Consider the following 20,253-nt stretch of genomic DNA (forward strand, 5'->3'; position numbering starts at 1 on the left):
TTCTAAGCGAGAGACACAGCTTGAGGTATGCTGACCAACAACTGCACTGTATCATCTGCAACAGCGCACTGAGAAAACGATGTCGATGCGAAAAAAGGCGCATCACGAGTTTATTCGTAGCCGGGTGGCAACATTTGGCCATGAAAACACGAGTTAACTTGTGACCAGTCAACAATGTGTTAAAAAAGAAACCTTACACTGTAAAATCAGAGTATTCTTCGACAATAAAGATATTCCACTTTTCCAACCAAATAATCGGTTTATAGAAGCAAAAATATTCAATAGAATAGAATAGAATGGTTCAATATCTGAGGTGATACTGGGTGTAGTGCGTTAAATATTCACTCGGTGTTTAGGTCAATAATATATTTATTAACAAGTGTCTTCGTTTGATCGCGTCGCGTATCGCTCTCGGTTTCGCTGCCCGGTTACAACCCGACTTCATCGCTTCCTAGTTCGAACCTAACTGTGGATCGGGTTCCATTCTTTTCTTTTCGTCGCCCCTCAATATCCCCACTACCCACGCGTTTGTTAGGCGTCCGCCACCGTTGCCACGCACGCTTCCTTCTCGAACATTCGACGAAAGGACCGTTGGGATATTGACTCATTAGGCACTTCGCTTCGGCGATATACATTGTTGCCGAGTGCCGCCACAGATCATTAAATTCCCAAATTTTCGATTGTCATTTCTGCCAGGCCAAAAATACGTGAAATTTCGATGGAAGTTGAGGCGAAGTGCAAGCGAAAGCTCTGGGTCGACAGAAATTCCCACTTTTTTGTCTCGAAAGCGTGATCAGCAAGGCATAGAGGTCTGCACACATAGGTTGAATCAAGGGAACATGAAAAAGCTCGCTCCTCTTAAGGGGCAATCCAGTTCGAATGCCGGTTGCCGATTGACAAAGGCAGTTTCCGCGGGAAACGCTGAACTCGGCGAAATTCCGACGTTGGGTCAAAACGACGCCATCTGCAAACATGCAAACGTTGCCTACGAACGTTGCCTTTTTTCTTCCTTTTTTTTAAATCCCCCATGCGACCCTCGCATTTTCTCCGCCCTGAAGAAACTACTTCATTAGCGCCCTCCGCAACGTCCCCGAATTGACACCTCAATACTTTGAAACCAATGTTGGTTAACATAACTATAACTAGAATAAGTAGAACTGCGTTTATGCAAACTTATGTCATCGCAATGCCCGATTTACCAAATACGTTCTTCAATTCTTATTATTCGACTTCAGGTCACGCGACGGTCACACTTATACGGATAAAAGTCTTTGTCTTAGTATTTACGAACTTCAGCTCTGCGAAATGCAGTTATATGAGAATTAATTCCGATTATACGAATGATAAATACGAATGACAAGCGAAGGAAGGAAAAACTGGCGAACTCGTATTATCCAACTGACTCAGTTGTCTAACGTTTCTTGCTTCGCAACCACGTGGGATAGGTGCAGCTTCGCACTAATAACGACGATAACAATAATTGTATTCGCTCCGGTAATATATTTTATTTTATTAAAAATATTTTCATTATTAACAAAGGATCGTCAGCGGCCAGGTTTACGCCTCACTGCAAACCGAGCTATTCTGACGGTGTTTTGCTGAAGAGAAGTTTCCTCAAAACAGAGTATTTATTTTTGCTGGGGAAAATCAGAAATTTTATGAACGTGAATTATGACACTGCCTGAAAGATGGCAAAAGACGATGGACGAAAACGGACAATACCTAATTGAATAAAGATATATTTTTAGGCAAAAATTTTGAATTTTTCTTCTTATTTAAAATACATAACCACTTAGTTGCCAAGCTAATAATTACAATTTGCAAACAAATAACAACGTTACAGAATATAAATAATATGATATAATATAATATAATTGTATATAATTTGTATTTTTTTATATTTTGTAAATTATTTAATTATACATTATATACATTATATTTATATAATTAAATATCTTTAATAATGGTATTACGTGTGGTATTTTTAAAAACATGGTGTTACACATAGGCCAACATCGAAAATCTGGCGCTGGTATCGCGATTCGTTCCACGGTTCCCATCAATCGATTATAATCCGCAACATACTTCGGTTTTTTAATCATTTTTCACGTGCGATAATGACGTTTCGCGTGAACAAATTGTTCATTGTGGGAAAAGCATTACGTTTGCAATATAATGCATTATTAATTATATTAAATTGTATTTTAAATTTTTATTTTATCTGAATAACAAGATGTATATTTATATTTAATTATATATATAAATAAATAGTTTTGTTGAGTGGGTTAAATAAAAAAAAAATATAAATATTATACGAACAATAATGTTGCAGTTAATATAATTTTGTCATACAAAAATAAACCAAAATTAAAAAATTTAAAGTTCATAAATAGATTTTTATATATTTATAAAAATGAAATTATTTATAAGTAGAATATATTTGTATTATATTGTATTTATTGGAGCTTTCTATTGTATAATACAATAGTATTTACTTTTAAAGATTTTGAACAAATTTATTTATATTGTATATGTATAGGTAAAAGCATCTGTTTAATAATAATGCATTATTAATTATATTAAATTGTATTTTAAATTTTTAAACGTTCTGCGAACGTGGCCAGTGAATTTTGATTTTCGTCCCGTGTCCTCGTTCAAATGCCGCGCTATGCGACGGTGCTATTTTTTCGGATCGCGCATCGCATTGGTCGAAGTCACCTCCCAGTGGAGAACGGAGAGATCGCAGGTCCAGACCCTCGGTAAATTGGCAGCTACCTACGTATCTCCATATATTATGTGTACACTTCAAAAATTGAACCGCGCTATTGACTGTGCGAACCGTGTGAAGCCGCTTCCGCCTCCGGGAACACAGGATCGAACCGAAATGGACCGGAAAAAAGAGAGGAAAAAACGTCGTTGGAAATTTCCCTCCTGGCTAGGCTGCGAGATATTGTGACATTTTTTATGACACACACGTACACCCTGGCATTTTGACATTGTCACGTTGACGATCCGTGGGTTGGCAACTAAGTGATTGCGGATTTTATCGATACAATCTAATGACAAAATGCGCAATCTCTTAGTTGCCAACACAATAAGTGGCGTCAATTAATGCGGTAATACAGTTGAAGATGTTTTCTGAGGGTAGAGTGCGTCGGTAAAGAAGAAAAGTCGTTTGATGAAAAATATAGTCGAACAAATAATATTACATTTGTGATTAAGTAGCGGAAGGCCGTTTATCTGACTTTTTTAGGCTGGTTACGTGGTGACACATTTATCTCTGGTAGTTACAACATGTTACGTGTTTTTATTAGAAGACTGAGAGATTGATAGAAGTAATTATCGTGGAGGAAGTCTAAGATTGCTGTCATAGTTCATCGCTGAAATTCATTTCAACTGAATGTCATAACAACGCATTTATCTATGACTAATGTGGCACACTAAAACCGCGGATATCACCGATGATAAATATTTATAACCATCAAGGTGTATAGCGTATTATTTGTTATTTTCGCGAAAAACGTAAATAAGCTGTGGCATATGTTTACACAGTTCCACTATATACCTTCAATATACCGCGGCTAGCGAAAATATTCCACCATTTATGCAAGCTGCATGCATGAAACATTTAGAAAAATTTCATCGTTGCTATAACGATACAGCATTGTCACGATTATATTGGTGAAGTTTGAGAAGTGGAATTGACTGATTTATTAGGTTAGAAATTAAGTGATTGCGGATTTTGTCAATAGGTGGTGTTGACAAAATCTGCAATCGCTTTGTTACCAACTCAACAGCTTCTGAGAGGCCTGTGTCTCCTTCTCTTCGCAACGATCAATTATTTTTTATATGCAAAGTATCGAAAGCTTCTTAATTCGTCTATTTACGCTGGAACAATGAGCGCTCGAAACAATCGACATCCGTTACCAGCCGTTTTATATGGCGCGTTATTCGATTGCTACGTCAGTAGGAAGTTAGTACAGCAAATATGGCAGTCGTCGATATTCGACCAGCATACATGCGGTTAATTATCATCAAGGTCGCGCCAGTTACAAAAATCGTTCCGTGTGCTTGCATTACACGCAGTCCCTTTTATTCGGGCTGCGTAAAAATTGAAAGAAACTAAGAACGAAGAAGGTCGTTTACACGATGAAACAATTTTCACCGGCCACGTTCCATTTACCGTGCCTTTGCACAGAATATTTCTGTGAAACATGATCCTCAAATAAGTGGAACGAGTCGTACCTCTTTTCTGATTTGCAATTAGAAGAAGAAAGATAGTATTAGAGGAACAAGATTGGATTGCTTCTTTTTTATGTTTCGACGATGCTTGTACATTTTATATTTTTTTTAATTCATGAATTTGGAATTGCACGATCCAATTTTTGTTATTTCTAGTAGTTAGTTCTAGTCTAGTAGTAGACCATATTATTGGGAGGTTATTATTGAGATATGTGTAATTTTGTGTGCTACACTAGGTTAACGTAGTAGTGACACACGTATATGAGTATGAGTGTGTGCCAGTATGTACGTGCACAGCGTCTCGTAAATAGATGAATGCAACTGTTCCGTTGGTAGTGTGTTATATTGGGTTGACAACTAAGTGACTTTGTCGTTAGGTGGTATTGACAAAATCCGTAATTACTTTGTTGCCAAGTTAATAGAAGATGGCGGGACAAAGAGAGTGCTGAGACGCGTGCAAATATGTATCCACGAATATCTTGTAAATCACATATTAAATAAATCTGAAACTATTTTGATATCAATTCTAAGTGTAATGTAAGTGTTGCTATACATTTATTTCGCCGATTAAGACAATTCTCAACATTTATATTGTTTCCATGGAATTTCATTATATTTTTTAATACGTGTTTCGTGTGATACGGATGATTGTAAAATGAAATATTTCAAAATTTCATCATATCCAATATCTTTTTATTCAATGCTCCGTATTATGCGAATTAAAACGAGATATTTCAAAATTTAAGCAGCCAAAATCTTGCAGAATATGTAATAACATTTGAACAAAATTAATAATTAAAACAAATTGACTTATTAACAAATTTATTCAGCAGCATTCTTCTTTCAGAATTATCGTTAAAAAGGAAGCTGACAAAAATTAATTGTTGCAAAGAGATCGATGTATTTCTTCAAATAATTGCTAATCCTCAAATTAAATAATAATATTAAATAGAATAATAATAAAGTAATATAATATAATTAAATATAATATAATAAAAATAATAATAAAGTATTGTCAAATATTCTTAAATTCATTTGTGAAACAAAACAATTTTATTCAGTAGCTGGTAAAACTTTTGCATGTTACTGTATTAGATAGATATCCGTGTCCAGGAAGTTCTTGAAGCGAATAAGGAACGCCTATCACGCGACATCAGCGTCGTCGAACTCGGATATTGAATAAGGAAGCTGGCGTGATTCGTAATGCCGCTCCCCGTTGAACGTGTCGCGAATAACGCACACATGAAATAGCAACACACGTTCGTATACGGTGTTGTAAATACGAGCGAAGGCGGATGTAACGGTGGATATCTTCGCCAGACATCTGAAAAACTGAGAACGCAGCGAACAGACTTGCGGAATATTCAGAACTCGATCTCGTTCGTCGTTCATGAAATATCAAATCGAATTCATAAAGTTCTAGAGAAGCTTTAAATTTCGATAATCGTGAAGAGAAAACGGGCTATACTCTAATTGAAATTGAAACATTTCTCTGAAATTCTTTATTTCTGTAAATAATTCTTTAATTAATTAAAAAATGCTTTAATCCTTTATTTCTAAAATGGGTAAAAAGATGGCACGAGTAATTACTAGAATTTTCACTGGTATTTGTTTAAATATACCAGAGAAACGAAACGTTTGCAATTCGGCGAAACACAGCGCAATTCTAGGGACAAGCTTCCTTCGAGCTTGCAGTTTACATTTTACGTTATTAAACGTTTTTCACTAACGTCGTTCGATTATTCAGCAGAAGAGAACGTTCGATGAAAACGACAAATGCATACCTCGAACTACGTATTTTTCTACGTTCACATTTTGTAATATAGTAATTTTACGAAACGCGTAAAATCCATATCTGTGCCACTTGTGCCAGCTAATTATAACTATAGATAGAAACATACACATTTACATTCTCTGACACGTTTCAGACGTTACATAACCTCGTGTAACATGCTCGATAATCAGCCCATAGCAATTGTTCATTTCTTTTCGATTTAAATCGCACCAGAGAGTATACGAGAACTACGCCAATGTATTTAACAACGACTATGGAATCGCGCACGAAAGCAAAAGACCGGCTCATAATTGTAGATCGTGCAGCCAACAGTAATGAAATTATCCACGTTAATGGGTGGTGGGTTACGACTGACCCAGGGACAGGTTCGTAATTGTTCTCGTGAATTAGCTAGTATTTACGTTCGAATAAAAATGCCAGCCTTCCTAATTTCACTATTATCTCGCTTTCACAGATCTACTAAAATACGTACGATGTATTCTTGTCAGCTGTTCCAGCATTTTAAATAAACAATTTTTCAACATTTTTTCTTAGCTTTAAAAAATTATAATATACTGAGATGATAGCCGTTGAGAAGCTACAGCGATCAACCGCATACATTGAAAAGCAGAGAAAGGTAATAGCATGGCAAACAGTATCTTTTAAATTTAATTTGCTGTATTTACAGGATTCCTTGGAAAGCGTAATAGAACTGCCTGAAAAACCGTACCTTTTTACAATTTTCTTCCTTTAACCCTTTACACTGCGAATTTTATTTCAATTTCATTACCAGCCTTTTAAATGTTCTAATAGAAATCTACCTTAACCACAGAATAAGACAATTTAAATAAATAAAAGAAGAAAGAAATTGACTTAAATACCAATTTTATTCACACTACTGTTGTATTTTCTAATTTTTAAGTTATGATATATTTTGAAACAATTTCCAGGATGCAATCACAAAAAAAAGTGGGACATGAAAGAATGTCGAGTGGGACTCGACAAAGGAGCTGCTGAGATAAAAACTGATGTCAAGTCACACTCCACATAGCAGTGCAAAGGGTTAAACAGCTTTCAAAGATCTAAAACTAAAATCCATGGGCTCTAGATATTTCACAAACACACAACGCTACAGGCGTTCCCTTCAAATATCTGCGAAAAAACCATAAATCACTTTTCAATTTCAAATTCAATCGAAATAACCTAACTTAACCACAAGCGCAGTCTGCTAACGCGCACGCACGCGTTACAAAAGTAACATTTCACCGAACCACACGAGAACACGAGGAACACGTTGGAAAGGAGATATGACACCGGGCGAAGAGCCTTCATCCGTTCGGTTAATAAATAAACAGACGGCGGGGCAAAAAGAATGCGCGATCAAAGGGGATCGAACGTCTGCACCGGAAGCAGAGATACTGGCGGAGCTTCCGTGCTGATTCCTCAAACGGATATTACTCCGATCTCCCTCGATCAATGGCACGTTAACGACGAGACGATCGGTTGGAATGAGAAAAGGATAGGGAGAAACGAGATAAAAGAGACAGAAGGGAGGAGAAGCAGAGTGAAAGGAGAACGCGACTGGCTGTTGACTTGAAATCACATCCGAACGGAGAAGGAAACAAAGGGAATAAATTTGGTTATATTCGGGATAAATGTTACCGAAACGCGCACGGTCAAGATAAAATTCTGTAAACGAGTTCATTTAACTTTTGAATGATGGCTGAGTGATGATACGCGTGCAGGGTTAAAGTGGAACAGATTAGAGGAAATTAGAGGATCGAGAAGGAAAGAGGGAAATTATGCGAGTAGGATAAAGGATCACATGATCAATGTACAAAGGACGCCCTCTTCCGGGGATATTAAATTTCAACATGAGAAGGTGAATACGTGAATTTTTGGTAGTTTGTCTTGAAAACTGCAATAGATTGAAATATATTACGCCATAACGTTTAACTCTTAACGATATATTTATTAATGCTAATAATAATAAAAACGTTAACTCTCGAGGAAACTTTGAGTTGACAAATATTATCGTGCCACCCGACTTTCACAAGTTTTGCTAATATTGGGTTGGCAGCTAAGTGATTGCGAATTTTGTCACCAGGTGGCATTGACAAAAGCCACAATCACTTAGTTGCCGACCTAATACTTCACAAATTGGTCGTTGACTTTGATTTTTCCTGAACTTGAATATATTGGAAAAGGCTAGTTAAAAAGACATAATATCATTGAAGGAATGTTGTAAACAATTCTAAATACTTTTAATTTCATACTTAATCTAAAATTCACGTAGAATATTGTCATATTTATACAGAAATTCACCCAAAGCATTAGCCAAATCTAGAATGTCGCCATTGTTTGTGCGCGTGTTATAAATGAAAATTTTACAATGAAATTATACGCCAGAGAAAATTCTTTGTTATTTTTGAAAATTATTTCGAGATCGTATAATTTTGCATCTTAATGTCAGCTGCAACACGCAAGGGAAAAACATCAACGACCTTCGAAGAGACTCAGGAAAATGATATAAGAAAAATATTCTTTGAGAGCTACTCGTCCTTCGGTATCACTCAAATTACACACAAAATACTATACTTTCTGTAGTCAACCGAAGAAGATATATTGGCTTGGTAACTAAGTAGTTGTGGATTTTGTCATTAGGTGGCATTGACAAAATCCGCAATCACTTAGTTACCAACCCATTATAACCAAGACGCCCTATACACAAGAAATAGAAACAATTTGCGTGAAATCGAAGAAAATCGAGATGGAAATCGCAGCAGGATACCTAGCAGCGATGAGGTGCATCTGAACAGATGACAAGCACGTTCCATCATCAAGAGCAATGATACAATTGAGCCAGTTTGCGGTAACGTTGTTGCCCAACTACGACGAGGCAAACGTTCGTACACAATAGTCGCGAGATCAATGAATTCACTTAGCAGCTAATGATTACTGATACTACGGATAACCTTTAAATCGTGACGGCCTGTTACTTCATCGCAGATCAATCGAAAAACAAGCAACTATAGCAGATGCTATACGCAAACCTGATGACCGGATGTTATCAAAATCGCAAAAAGTTAGATTTGCAATTCGTAACTTCAAATAATTCAGCAAATAATTAAAGTTTTTATTGCGCTTCACAGTTAGATGTCTACACTAGTGACAATTTTCGAGTTGCCAACCCAATAATTTTTGATCTGTCGTCAAAGCAGCGCAATACCACTTACTCTGGCGATTAATTTTAAACACAACGTCCATTCTGAATCTGACACGTATATCAGTTACATCTCAGATTATAGTAATTTCTTCGTTTCAATTTCTACCAAAATTTCCCTAGCGCAAACGAATCGCCGTGAGAAACTAGAAAATTTCTAGGGGAAACTGGGTCGAATCAACAATGGCCTCGTTTCGTTCGCCGATTCCTTCGATATCGATACGAAAACTCGATTCGACGTTTCCTAACACCCGGTGAAGACGTTTCACGGTCGAATTTACAATCAGCAGATTGCCACGTAGAACGGCGCGTGTCCAATTTTGGTGAAATCTTTGCTCGTTGGTAAAAGAAGGTAGCCAGACGAGCGCGCTTCCGGCTATGTAATTTGCTATCTACGAGGATCATGAGCGATTTAAATTTAATAAGTTCTGACAATGAGGATGTTTCTGTGGAGACTTGAGAATGCGGGTCCCGCAGTGGTTTCGTACTTTTCACCTGATTTCCCCTGTTTTTTTCGCTGTTTCAGCATTAGTCGATGATCAGATGATCAGGGAAGAAAACGCGCGAGGGCAAATAAGAGACAGAGAGAGAGGGGCAGAGAAGGGGGAGAGAGAGAGAGAGAGACGAATAGTATCTGCTGTGTAACGTTCATTTGTTCAATAATATCCGGATGACGAACCTGCGAGATTAGTCGCGAAATTCCAAAAGGACCATCGGCAGCCAAAGAGTTTCATCTCGCGCTCCTTCATGCCTGAGATGTTCTCAAACGAGGATGATGCGAGGATCCGGGGCTGCCTGGCGCTGATTCCCGAAATCAGGCATCGGTTGGACGCTCTTGAGTAATCCAAACGGCATTCACAGAACCACAATTTCCTGTGAAAAGACCAGCCCAACCCCTTTCTTGGTTGCTGCGCGTTCCACCTCCTTCTACGACGTAATCCAAACGGGATTCTGGCCAGATGCGTGAGAAATGTGGTACAGCACGAAACACCGTGTTTATGTTCACTTGCACAGCCACGTCATTTCCGTTGCTCACCTCGTGCAAACACTCGGCATCATTCTAAAGCGGGTGGAAACACCGATCGACGTTTTCGAGACGAATTCATCTGACTAACTGAGATTCGTTTGAGAAAGATTTCCTAACACGTTGACTGCCGCGATGGCTCAGTGACTCACGTTACTAGGTCCTTTAACATGATTCAAACAAGATAAAAACCTCGTGGATTAAATTTTTACAACGTCAGTTCCACTACATTTCTAGTAGTCAGTACTCCTGTACACTCTGTTGTATTGGCAACTAAGTGATTGCGGATTTTGTCATTAAGTGGTATTGACACAATCCGCAATCACCTAGTTGCCAAACTAATACAACAGACTGCACAAGAGAAGGCAGGCTAAACACAAGCGTAGAGAATTATTTTAAGAGATAGAAGATCGGAACTGGTGAAGGAATGGTTAAGGAAGATGGGATTAAAAAGATAAAGAAAGAAATGGCAGAGAAGATACCAGAGATTATTAAAAGGTGCAACAAGCAGACAATTAGCGACAGGGTCGTTAGCGGATATAGTAGTGTTAGAGTAGCAGCGACTTGTAACGTAGGTAATTAGTGTGCAGTAACCAGATTAAGAGTAGCATGAAGAGTAAAGTACGCAAAGATGAGTGATAATATCGAACGAGGAAGGATGTGATTAGAAAAATTGTAACCAAGTATTTCTTAGCCGCGAGTGTCTTTAAAATAAGACAAATTGCATGAATTACATTTTTTACAATATGTGTGAGTCAGATAACACTCTCAGAGAAATAGCGCGCAAATATATATATACACAATATTTTGGAAAAATAAAATGTTATCATGTAGTATATTTCAACCCATTACGACAGTACATTGGGTTGGCAATACCACCTATTGACAAAATCCGCAATCATTTAGTTGCTAATACAACAGACTGTACAGGAGTGGGAATTTTATATATATTGGGTTGGCAACTAACTGATTGCGGATTTCGTCAATACCACCTATTGACAGAGTTGCCAACCCAATATATAAAATTCCCGTGAAAGTCGACGCGTTAAATGCGACATGGCTAATTCGAGTGTTGGAAGATACGAGCTTCGAGTCTGTCAGGTCGGTAAAATGAATGTTTTTGTGGATGAGAAAGCAGATAAGACGAGTTACCATGGAAGATTGGAAAAAGATACTGAAAAATCCTAAATAAATAAACGACCACGTGCAAAATATTAACAATTCCAGTGACGAATTAATTCATACTATGTAGATACTACTATACCACTATAGTAAATACTAATATACTATTATATATAATATATATAATATAATACTAGTATACTACTAATACTAATTTTAGAAATCTACTGTAAACCAATGACCTTGCTATATTTCCCCTGGAAGAGAGAAATCTTCGGAAAATTTCACGTCTCATAGACGAACTTAAATTTAACTCCACTAGGTTCTCCATCGTAGACCAAATGCACAAACCGAGAAAGATTCTGAGCGAGATAACCAGGGACCGGAAACGTGAAACGTTAAAGATCGCGAGTCGCATTTGAAATAGGCGATTGGCAGATCGTAATAATCGCAATCGGCATTAGGATTCGACAAGCTAATGGCTCTAGCGGCGAGATACGAGCTGCAATACAGTTTATTGGCACAAGGGCGAGCGACACCGTTCGTATCGAGTTTCTGCAACACCAGCCACGATATTTGTAGTCAAGTCAGCTGCGCCCCTCGAATAACTTCTGTCCCCATATGTTTCGTCCGTGACCACGGACGCTCATCGCGCACGATGACGAACGTACAATTATTTTAATAGCACCGTATAGTTAGAGTGGGTAGAAAAATTGTTCCTGCACTTCTGTATTTATCATTGCAATTATATAATTAATTGAATCCGACTATAATAAATTTTGTATCACTTGGTAGTACTTTTATATGACTAGGAAAATTTGATATCATTGAAATGAAATACAAAACCTGATAAAATTAATATTATCAGTGAAATTAGTTAACGACGATATCAGACAAAAACAAGTCTCGTAATATTAAAATTGGCCAATTGAAAATTGGGAATCAACCTTTTAGCCTTGGCTTGTTCTAGACACATTGCTCTGTTGATAAAAATATATTCAGTTGTATAATAAGGAATGGTAATAATAAAAATTGAAGATAAAAAGTTTCTGTCGATTGCAGCTATTTTTCATTTAGATATATCGTATACGTTATTTGAAAAACCTGCCGAGGTAATGATTTTTCAAAGTTTTAAGCCACCATTGATAAGTTTTGCGTATAAACGACTTAGTATACGTAACCGATGAATGTTATTTTACAACTTATTCCAAGTAATATCTTGTTAGTTTTTTCAAAGTTTGATACACGACAAACAAGCATTTTGCTGAACTTTTAACTGATAGTCATTTTGCAATTTTCTCCAAGTTGTAAGTTTCTAGTTTTTCTCGAATGTTAAGGCAACAGTTGATGAATTTTATGCATAATACAGACTCCAGTAGAATGTAAATTGTACCTAAACTTGTACTTAAACCTTGTAAATTGTAAATTGATTCTAGAAATTTTTCAAACAAAGGTCTTTTTCTTTTTTCCTCCCCCCCCCCCCTTATTTTATAGAAGACTTTGACAGCCATAATATGGCAGACGAAATTCGAGTTTCGCGTATTGAGACATCTAATTTCAGCAAATTTCACGAGATGCTACGTAAATGATAAAAACAGAACGGATTATCAGAATTAAATTAATAATCATGAAGAATCACGAAGACTTCAATAACCATAAAAAAAGAAAATTAATTAAACACGTCTCATCAGCACATTTGTATTATTCCTATCAAATTCACATGAAACAGGAAACTGCAATATTGAAAACGAGCTTCGATTGGAAATATCATCCAACTTTCCAAATCAAATATTAATTGCACTTCAACTTCCACTTCACTGTATAATCAACCACTACACAATCATTTCCAAATTTCTTTGCTTTTGCTACCACAATTGGCATTGATCCATAATCGAGTCATACTACGCAAGGTTAGGAGCAGTCGTGGCAACTTCCTATCGAATAAGCACCGAATCTATCGAGCTTGTCCCCGACTGAAAGTCCTTAATGTTGGCCAGCGTGCCGGCTAAGCGAACGGAAACTAACGTGGCCCATTATCAACAGACGTATTATTAACCACTTGTCTGGCTGCAACGTTCCTTCGTACATTTGCATAATACGAAGACATGAAGAGAAGGCGAACGTTGTACGCGCGATATCGCGTCACTCGCACACTTGGCAACTAAGTGATTGCGGGTTTTGTCAATAGCACCTAATGACAAAATCCGCAATCACTTAGTTGCCAACCCAATAGAAAATAGAATCTTGACAGGTTCAGTAGAGAAAACTTGTTTGGAGGTAAAAGTTAAAGATGGCGCTTGATAGCGAGTACTAATTTAATTTAGTAACTAATGGTAACATAAATAAATATAAAAAGAGATAATAACTAGTAATTACTGTGATGGAATTGGAGAATGGTTGGATTATTTTGGGAAAAATTAGAGAACATGTGTATGTGTGTGAACATTTTGTATGCGATTCACAGTGTTGGTTTTAGCCAATTTATACTGTAACGTTGCACAATTTGGTTATGGATAGTGAATTGTAGATCCAATGGAAATGAAAAATAGTTGTTTTATTTTTGGAGAAAATGGGAATTGGTTTAGTAGAATTTTACACGAGTTATTTGAGTAGAATTAATGTGTGGTACATGGTGCCCGTTTCAACTATATACTGTGGTATTACATAGTTTGGTTATGAATAATAAATTCTAAATGTGATGGAAAATGAGAAAAAGGAGGATTGTGATATAATTGAAATAATTTATTTTTACGATTAGAATATTTAATTAAGGATCCTAGCAATGTTCTTTCTACCACTTTTATGCGATACGTTGACCTACGAGTTCAGATTTTCATCCTCAATTTGAAGGTATATTACTTCTTTCAGCTCTATAATCGTAAAATTCGATTGCCCTTGCATGACACTCTACTCTACTGGGCTACTTTGTCGAGTGGGAAATCCTCGTTTCATAGTTTCATTGTATTCACACATCCACCAAGATGGAATAATAAAATCTCTTTATATTGCTCCTGTGAAAAGGAATTTTTTTCAAAATACTCTCTAGCCTAAATGCAAAAATACATTGTAGAAATATTATAGATTTATGGGAAAAAATATCTGCTCACTTTTCACTGATTTAAATCTTGAAAAATCATCGCAGAAATATTCTAAACCAACGAGAGAAATTCTCAATGATCTATATTCTGAAGAATCATTTTGGAAATATCTTCTTCTTATTTCTCATTGATCCAAGTCTCAAAGAATAATATAGTAGAAATATTATAAACCAATGTAAAAAATTCTCAATGATTTACATTCTGAAGAATCATTTTGGAAATATCTTTCTTTTATTTCTCAATGATCCAGCAACAGTTGGCAAAATCGCAAATCCTTAGGGCACGCGGGAAGTTAGGATTTAAGAAACGAACCAATGTCAATGCCATCTAATGACAAAATCCACAACCATTTAGTTGCCAACCCAGTATGTTTAATGTGTTTCGTTTCTTAAATCCTAGTTTCCCGCGTGCCCTAAGGATTTGCGATTTTGCCAACAGTCGCCGCATTCTTGACAGTAAATGTAAACCTAAGCTGTAGTTGATAGGTCTTTCGGAAGATTGTAGTTTGCAGTGTAGCAGTTTCTGCTCGCGTCTTGCTTCAGGATCGTACTTGCACTGCATCTTGTGTTGTGTCTCGCAAACTAATATATGATACTGTTTGTTGAAGTTAGCCATCGTGAAATTTAACTGGCTGTTCATACTCGATGGAAGATTCTCATGGAAACCGGAACATATTGTTTCGCATTCGCTTCGCTTATACGTATCTCTTATCATCAAATCTCACTTTATCCTTGATCTTCCGTAAACTGTTTGTTTGTGAGGAAAACAATTATGATTTGTTACAACGATACGTTTTTATCCCAGCGATATTAATATTAATATTCTTTCATATATCGGCAACTAAATGATTGCGGATTTTATCATCAGATGGTATTGACAAAATACCACAAATCACTTAATTGCCAACCCAGCATTATATCATTTGGTGTATGATTATTAGACAAGCTACATAGATTGAAACGTAGAGAAAAATGATGTTACATGATGCGGCAATGAGTCATTTGTTTTTTTCGATATTGAACATGAATAGTGTGCCAGGATAATGAAACTTGAAAGTATATAAAATGCGCAACTGATCAGTTTGTTTTGTAAAACGATCGTACGTAATAAATCATTGTTAATAAATTGTTTGCTATCAATACAACATTATACTACAGTAATAAAACAAAATAACAGTAATAACGAACACGATAAGATTTAAACGATATAAATATATGGACATTCTAATTTATGTGTACATTCTAATTTAAACAACGATGACGAGGTCAACAATAGGAAGTTGGCAGTCTGGTGAACATTGTTAATCAAATGTTGCAAAGAATGTCACAATGTCTAGATACTATTTTATCGACCATTCCTGCTCGTATTTTGTGTTACGATGTTAGTGTGTACATTTAGTCACGTGTTGAATTTTACGAGCAATATGAAATAATATTATTGTTTATTGAAAAACAACTTTGCCCGTCAAGGTTTCTCGTTACGATGTTACGTTTGATTGTTAAAGTTGAATGTATATGAAACAGGAGAAATTCTACGATATAATATTCGACCAATGTTTCTGTATCAAATTACGTTCGACAATACATTGGTATGTATTAACAGCGATCGATAATTGGCATAAAAAAAATATTTCATTACTCGTTGAATTATTCGATCGTGAATTCCTCATTTGTTTTAATTGGTATTAAATTTCCTTCGAATTTTACAGCAAGGCTATCCACAAAGTATCGTAACGACTATCGATATGAAATATGGTTTATCGCTTTTCACGTACAATCGGCTTCTCTTGCAGAACGTTTTACGACCTTTGTTTATGACGATAAATCGTACATGGATAGTCATGAATTTTTGACAGCTTTGATAAGATGATCGCGATAAAAGTGTATCTATCGTTTCAGAAATAAATACGGCAATGGCTGAGAAATATTTGCGAATACAATTATGCGTCTGCTTTCGATTTATTCCACTAATATTATAGCAACGAAGAACCGTCGTATTCACTTTTTATCATAACACAAGTGTATCAAGATTTTCACAAGTTTATTAATTGATCAGCACCAATAAATAATTCCAAAATCAAGCTTTAAAAAATTGCAAAAATAAAAGAAATTCACACCTTAGAAACGATCAAAATATTGTCAGAAATCTTTGATCGATTTGGTACAGGAGACCGTCGACAAACCTAACCTATTTGATTGGCAACTAAGTGATTGCGGGTTTTGCCATTAGGCGGTATTGGCAAAATCCGCAATCACTTAGTTGCCAACCTAATAAATCACAAATTATAAACTTGTAGAATTATTAGAAAAGATCCTTCGAAATTTCCAGTCGATTTGACTATCAGATTCCAATTTTTAAAGTACTAAGCAAATTCTCAGAAATCTACAATCACAATTCAACATGAAAAAAATTCTCGTAGATCCTTAGTGCATTCGTGATGAAGATCTGACAGAAATCTTGAATCGATTTGGTATCCAACACCTCTGCTCGATTTCGTTTAAAATTCTTCCGCGATCGTCATAAAAATCCGAGAACAGAGCAATCCTGTTCGCTGAAGCGGTGATGTGGAGGATCGATGGCTAGTGCACGTCGAGAGCAACTTATTGAAAACGGTTCGTCGCACCTGACGCCTCCGTCGTTCCTGGCCAGGTTTCATCCTGGCGACCGCTTACTCCGGAAACGTAGCTCGTGGGACACAGTGGCCTCGTGTTTCATGGGGAAACGGAACATATTGCCAGATCATCAATCCTGGCTGCACTGGGAATTTTATATCGTTCCACCGGGATGCTCTTACTTGACGTGTCCTGAGTAGTTTCTTATTTACTTCGTCCGCAATATTTCCTAAAATATTCTGTCTGGAAAATCGTCGTTGACTCTTGTTCGTTTAAAATCTTTGCAAAATGATTCTCCGGAATATCAATCATCGAGCATTTCTCTCGATGGTTTAGAATATTTCACAGTGAGGCAGTGAGAAATGGGATGGAAATAATTCCAAGATGGCGCTCTAAAACGTAGATCATTGAGAATCTTCCTCGTTGGTTTGGAATATTTCTACCATATCATCCCTTGAGACAATTGCCAACCCAATAAGGTTACAATAGCCACAAGCTTCTTTCTATTCTTCAACAATTATTTCCACTGAACTATTGCTCACAAGTTTCGTATCAATACACAATATTGAAATATTTTAAAGATTTCTTTTCTAAAAGATTGTAACTTAAAAATCGTTCGATTGTTTCTTCATTTTAATTAAATTATCAAATACTTTGATAAATTTGGACACTTTACATTAATATTCGGTTGGTAACTAAGTGATTGCGAGTTTTGTCATTAGATGGCATTGACAAAATCAGCAATCACTTAGTTGCCAATACAATAACCTTCAGTATATTTTATGGCTTAAAGTGGTAGAACTTTTCAATGCTACTCGCATGCGTAAGGTTAATTCTTACGATTCCTGATATTTCACATATTTTTCTCTGTCGTTTTCTTGCAAACGAAAATCCTTTGAAAATAATAGGCGAGCGAAATATTTGAACAACGCTGTATATTCTTGGACTGTTAAAGGTCTGAGCAGATTGGAATGCAGTCGCTGGGTGCACACCGTATGTTGTCGGCAGACTGGTTGTAAGGAGAATAGTATTCCGATGTTAGGTAATGTGAAGTGATTGCAAACTGTATAGATCGATTGTTAAATTAAATTAAAATTTGTTGTTTATTTTTTAATTAATGTTAAATTAATTAATTTTGAATTATGATTGTTAGATTAATTAAAAGAGAATATATAAGACATTTGCGTGGATTAAGATACAATTGCTCTGCAATCAATTCCGAAATGTAATATTCTCGTGATCCACAACCGACCACATTTATCAAATTCAAATGCTCATACCGACGATCAAAAACTCGAAAATTTCATCCACATCGAGAACTATTATTGCTAATATCGCTTCCACTATCCAAAGTCGCTAAATGATATATTTACAAATCTAATTAAATATTGAGCTAGTTTTGGTTTATTTATTATTGGTTGGCAACTAATTGATTGCGGATTTTGTCAGTATCAACTAATGACAAAATCCGCAAGCACTTAGTTGCCAATCCAATAGATACCTTCAATTCAAGATATTCATATTTGTGAGAAATGTTTGCAATTCCAGCGAAACATAGGATGGGTTTAAATTCAACCAGACGAAAATCCCTAAACAATAAATTTCTAAACTGAATAATTTGCCAGGCATACATTCGCGCTAAGAATAATGTGAAAATACTATCTTGGAAGTTCATGTTCCAAACGAAAATCCCTAGACAATAAACTCACGGAAATTCTGAAACAAACCGGAACTCTACTCAAGCTTCCAACTTCCACTTTGTACACCAAAATTCAAACTCTCCTTCTTGCGATTAAAATCCTTCGCAAGGCTACTCGCACCAAGAGTCATTTCAAAGTATCTTGCTGCATCAGCCACGCGGTGTAGGAAAATCCCTAAACGAGAAATTCCACGAATCTTTGGAAATAGTAAATGCAACGAACAGAACCACTATCCAAGCTGAGCGTCTCCTATCGCATTCTTAAAGAAAGTGACGGTTTGCACTTTTGGTCCACGTTTTATTAGAAGTAGAATTCGAATTTGAATTCTTAAGGATGATTAAAATAAGATAAATACCATCGACTAAACAATTTCCAATAACACGAATAAACAAGAATGTCTGAAAAAAAGTGAGCAAACGCGACATGCATATTCCCCAGAAACGGAACGTTATGATTAGACTAGGGATATTCGTGCAAGTTCATAATTTTTCGAATATGATTAAAAAGAAAAGAAAAAGAAAAAAAAGAATGATATCTAGATAGAGAATTATTCCACTTATTAATATATTTTTAGGAAGTTTAAAAGTTGAAAATTGCACAGAACGCGGGAAATATGATAAAATATATAGAATGTCGAAAGTATAGCGCTATTTATAATACTCGATAGATAAAAGAATTTTCTACCGAGATTCTAATTTTTAATTTATCTACTCTGCAAGATATAAATTTACGTAAAAATGTATTTGTTGAATGTTACTAATAGAAACTATACTTTCAATGTTTTACATATTTTTCTCTATTATATGCATTTTTCTATCTTCGAATTGCTCTACAAATGCATAATGTTTGATTATGAATATTGCGGTATATTGTAGGAAGAAGATATATCACATTCGCGTGTCAACGTGTTAATAGGGAAACTGCACCTCGAAAACGCGATTTTGCTTCGATTGTTCACCGTTTTACCGGTCACTGACGAACGCAACACACGGAACAGGCACAACATTCGCGTTCACGCGTCGATGACCAGGTGTGCCGTGGCTCGCGGAGCTTCTCTGACTGAGAAGTCTGCGAAGTTCCCTTCCCTGGCCAACGTGAATCGCCTGCTTCTTGGCCCCTTCTTCCATGCCTTTCTACTACACGCCTTCTCTCGCTCATTTTCCACCGTGCCTTTTCTTCGCGCTCTCTGACAGCTTGTATTTTAACTGTAGCGGTTCTCAAGGTCCACACTCTTAGAAATCCATGAATTGTAACGGGCCGAAGGTCTTGGTCAGCCACTTATTGGTTTCGAAAAGAATCTTACGCCGAGTGTACAGGTTAAATATATTGGATTTTTGGTGCCCCTTTGCACAATGTTTTCACAATTAGAATTAATATTATAATAAAAATTTATACAATTGGCACATTAATTAAATTACCATTTAAAATGACATATTTTGTAAGAATGAAATAAACGAA

General features: G+C 36.2%; 1 protein-coding gene across 17 annotated transcripts in view; it reads right to left on the reverse strand.

The window, feature by feature from the left end:
• LOC126926433 (tyrosine-protein kinase Btk29A-like) overlaps positions 1–20,253 on the reverse strand; it is a 193,861-nt gene that overhangs the window by 40,821 nt on the left and 132,787 nt on the right. For 4 of the 17 annotated variants that reach the window (XR_007714551.1, XR_007714552.1, XR_007714549.1 and 1 more), the window contains exons 1-2: positions 11,628–15,660; positions 9,919–10,426 (exon numbers count right to left, since the gene is read on the reverse strand). The exons of 7 other annotated variants lie outside the window; for them this stretch is intronic. Coding sequence is in view for 3 of the 10 variants with exons in the window: in XM_050742743.1 (XP_050598700.1) it covers positions 2,600–2,775 (176 nt within the window). In the remaining 7 variants the exon portion in view is untranslated. Of the gene's footprint in view, positions 1–2,483; positions 2,776–5,241; positions 5,575–9,918; positions 10,427–11,627; positions 16,197–20,253 lie in introns of those variants that run through there. 6 more of the 17 variants (XR_007714555.1, XR_007714554.1, XR_007714550.1 and 3 more) reach the window with 6 other exon arrangements.

Source organism: Bombus affinis, chromosome 18 (genome assembly GCF_024516045.1).
Source record: "Bombus affinis isolate iyBomAffi1 chromosome 18, iyBomAffi1.2, whole genome shotgun sequence".
NCBI lineage: Eukaryota > Metazoa > Arthropoda > Insecta > Hymenoptera > Apidae > Bombus > Bombus affinis.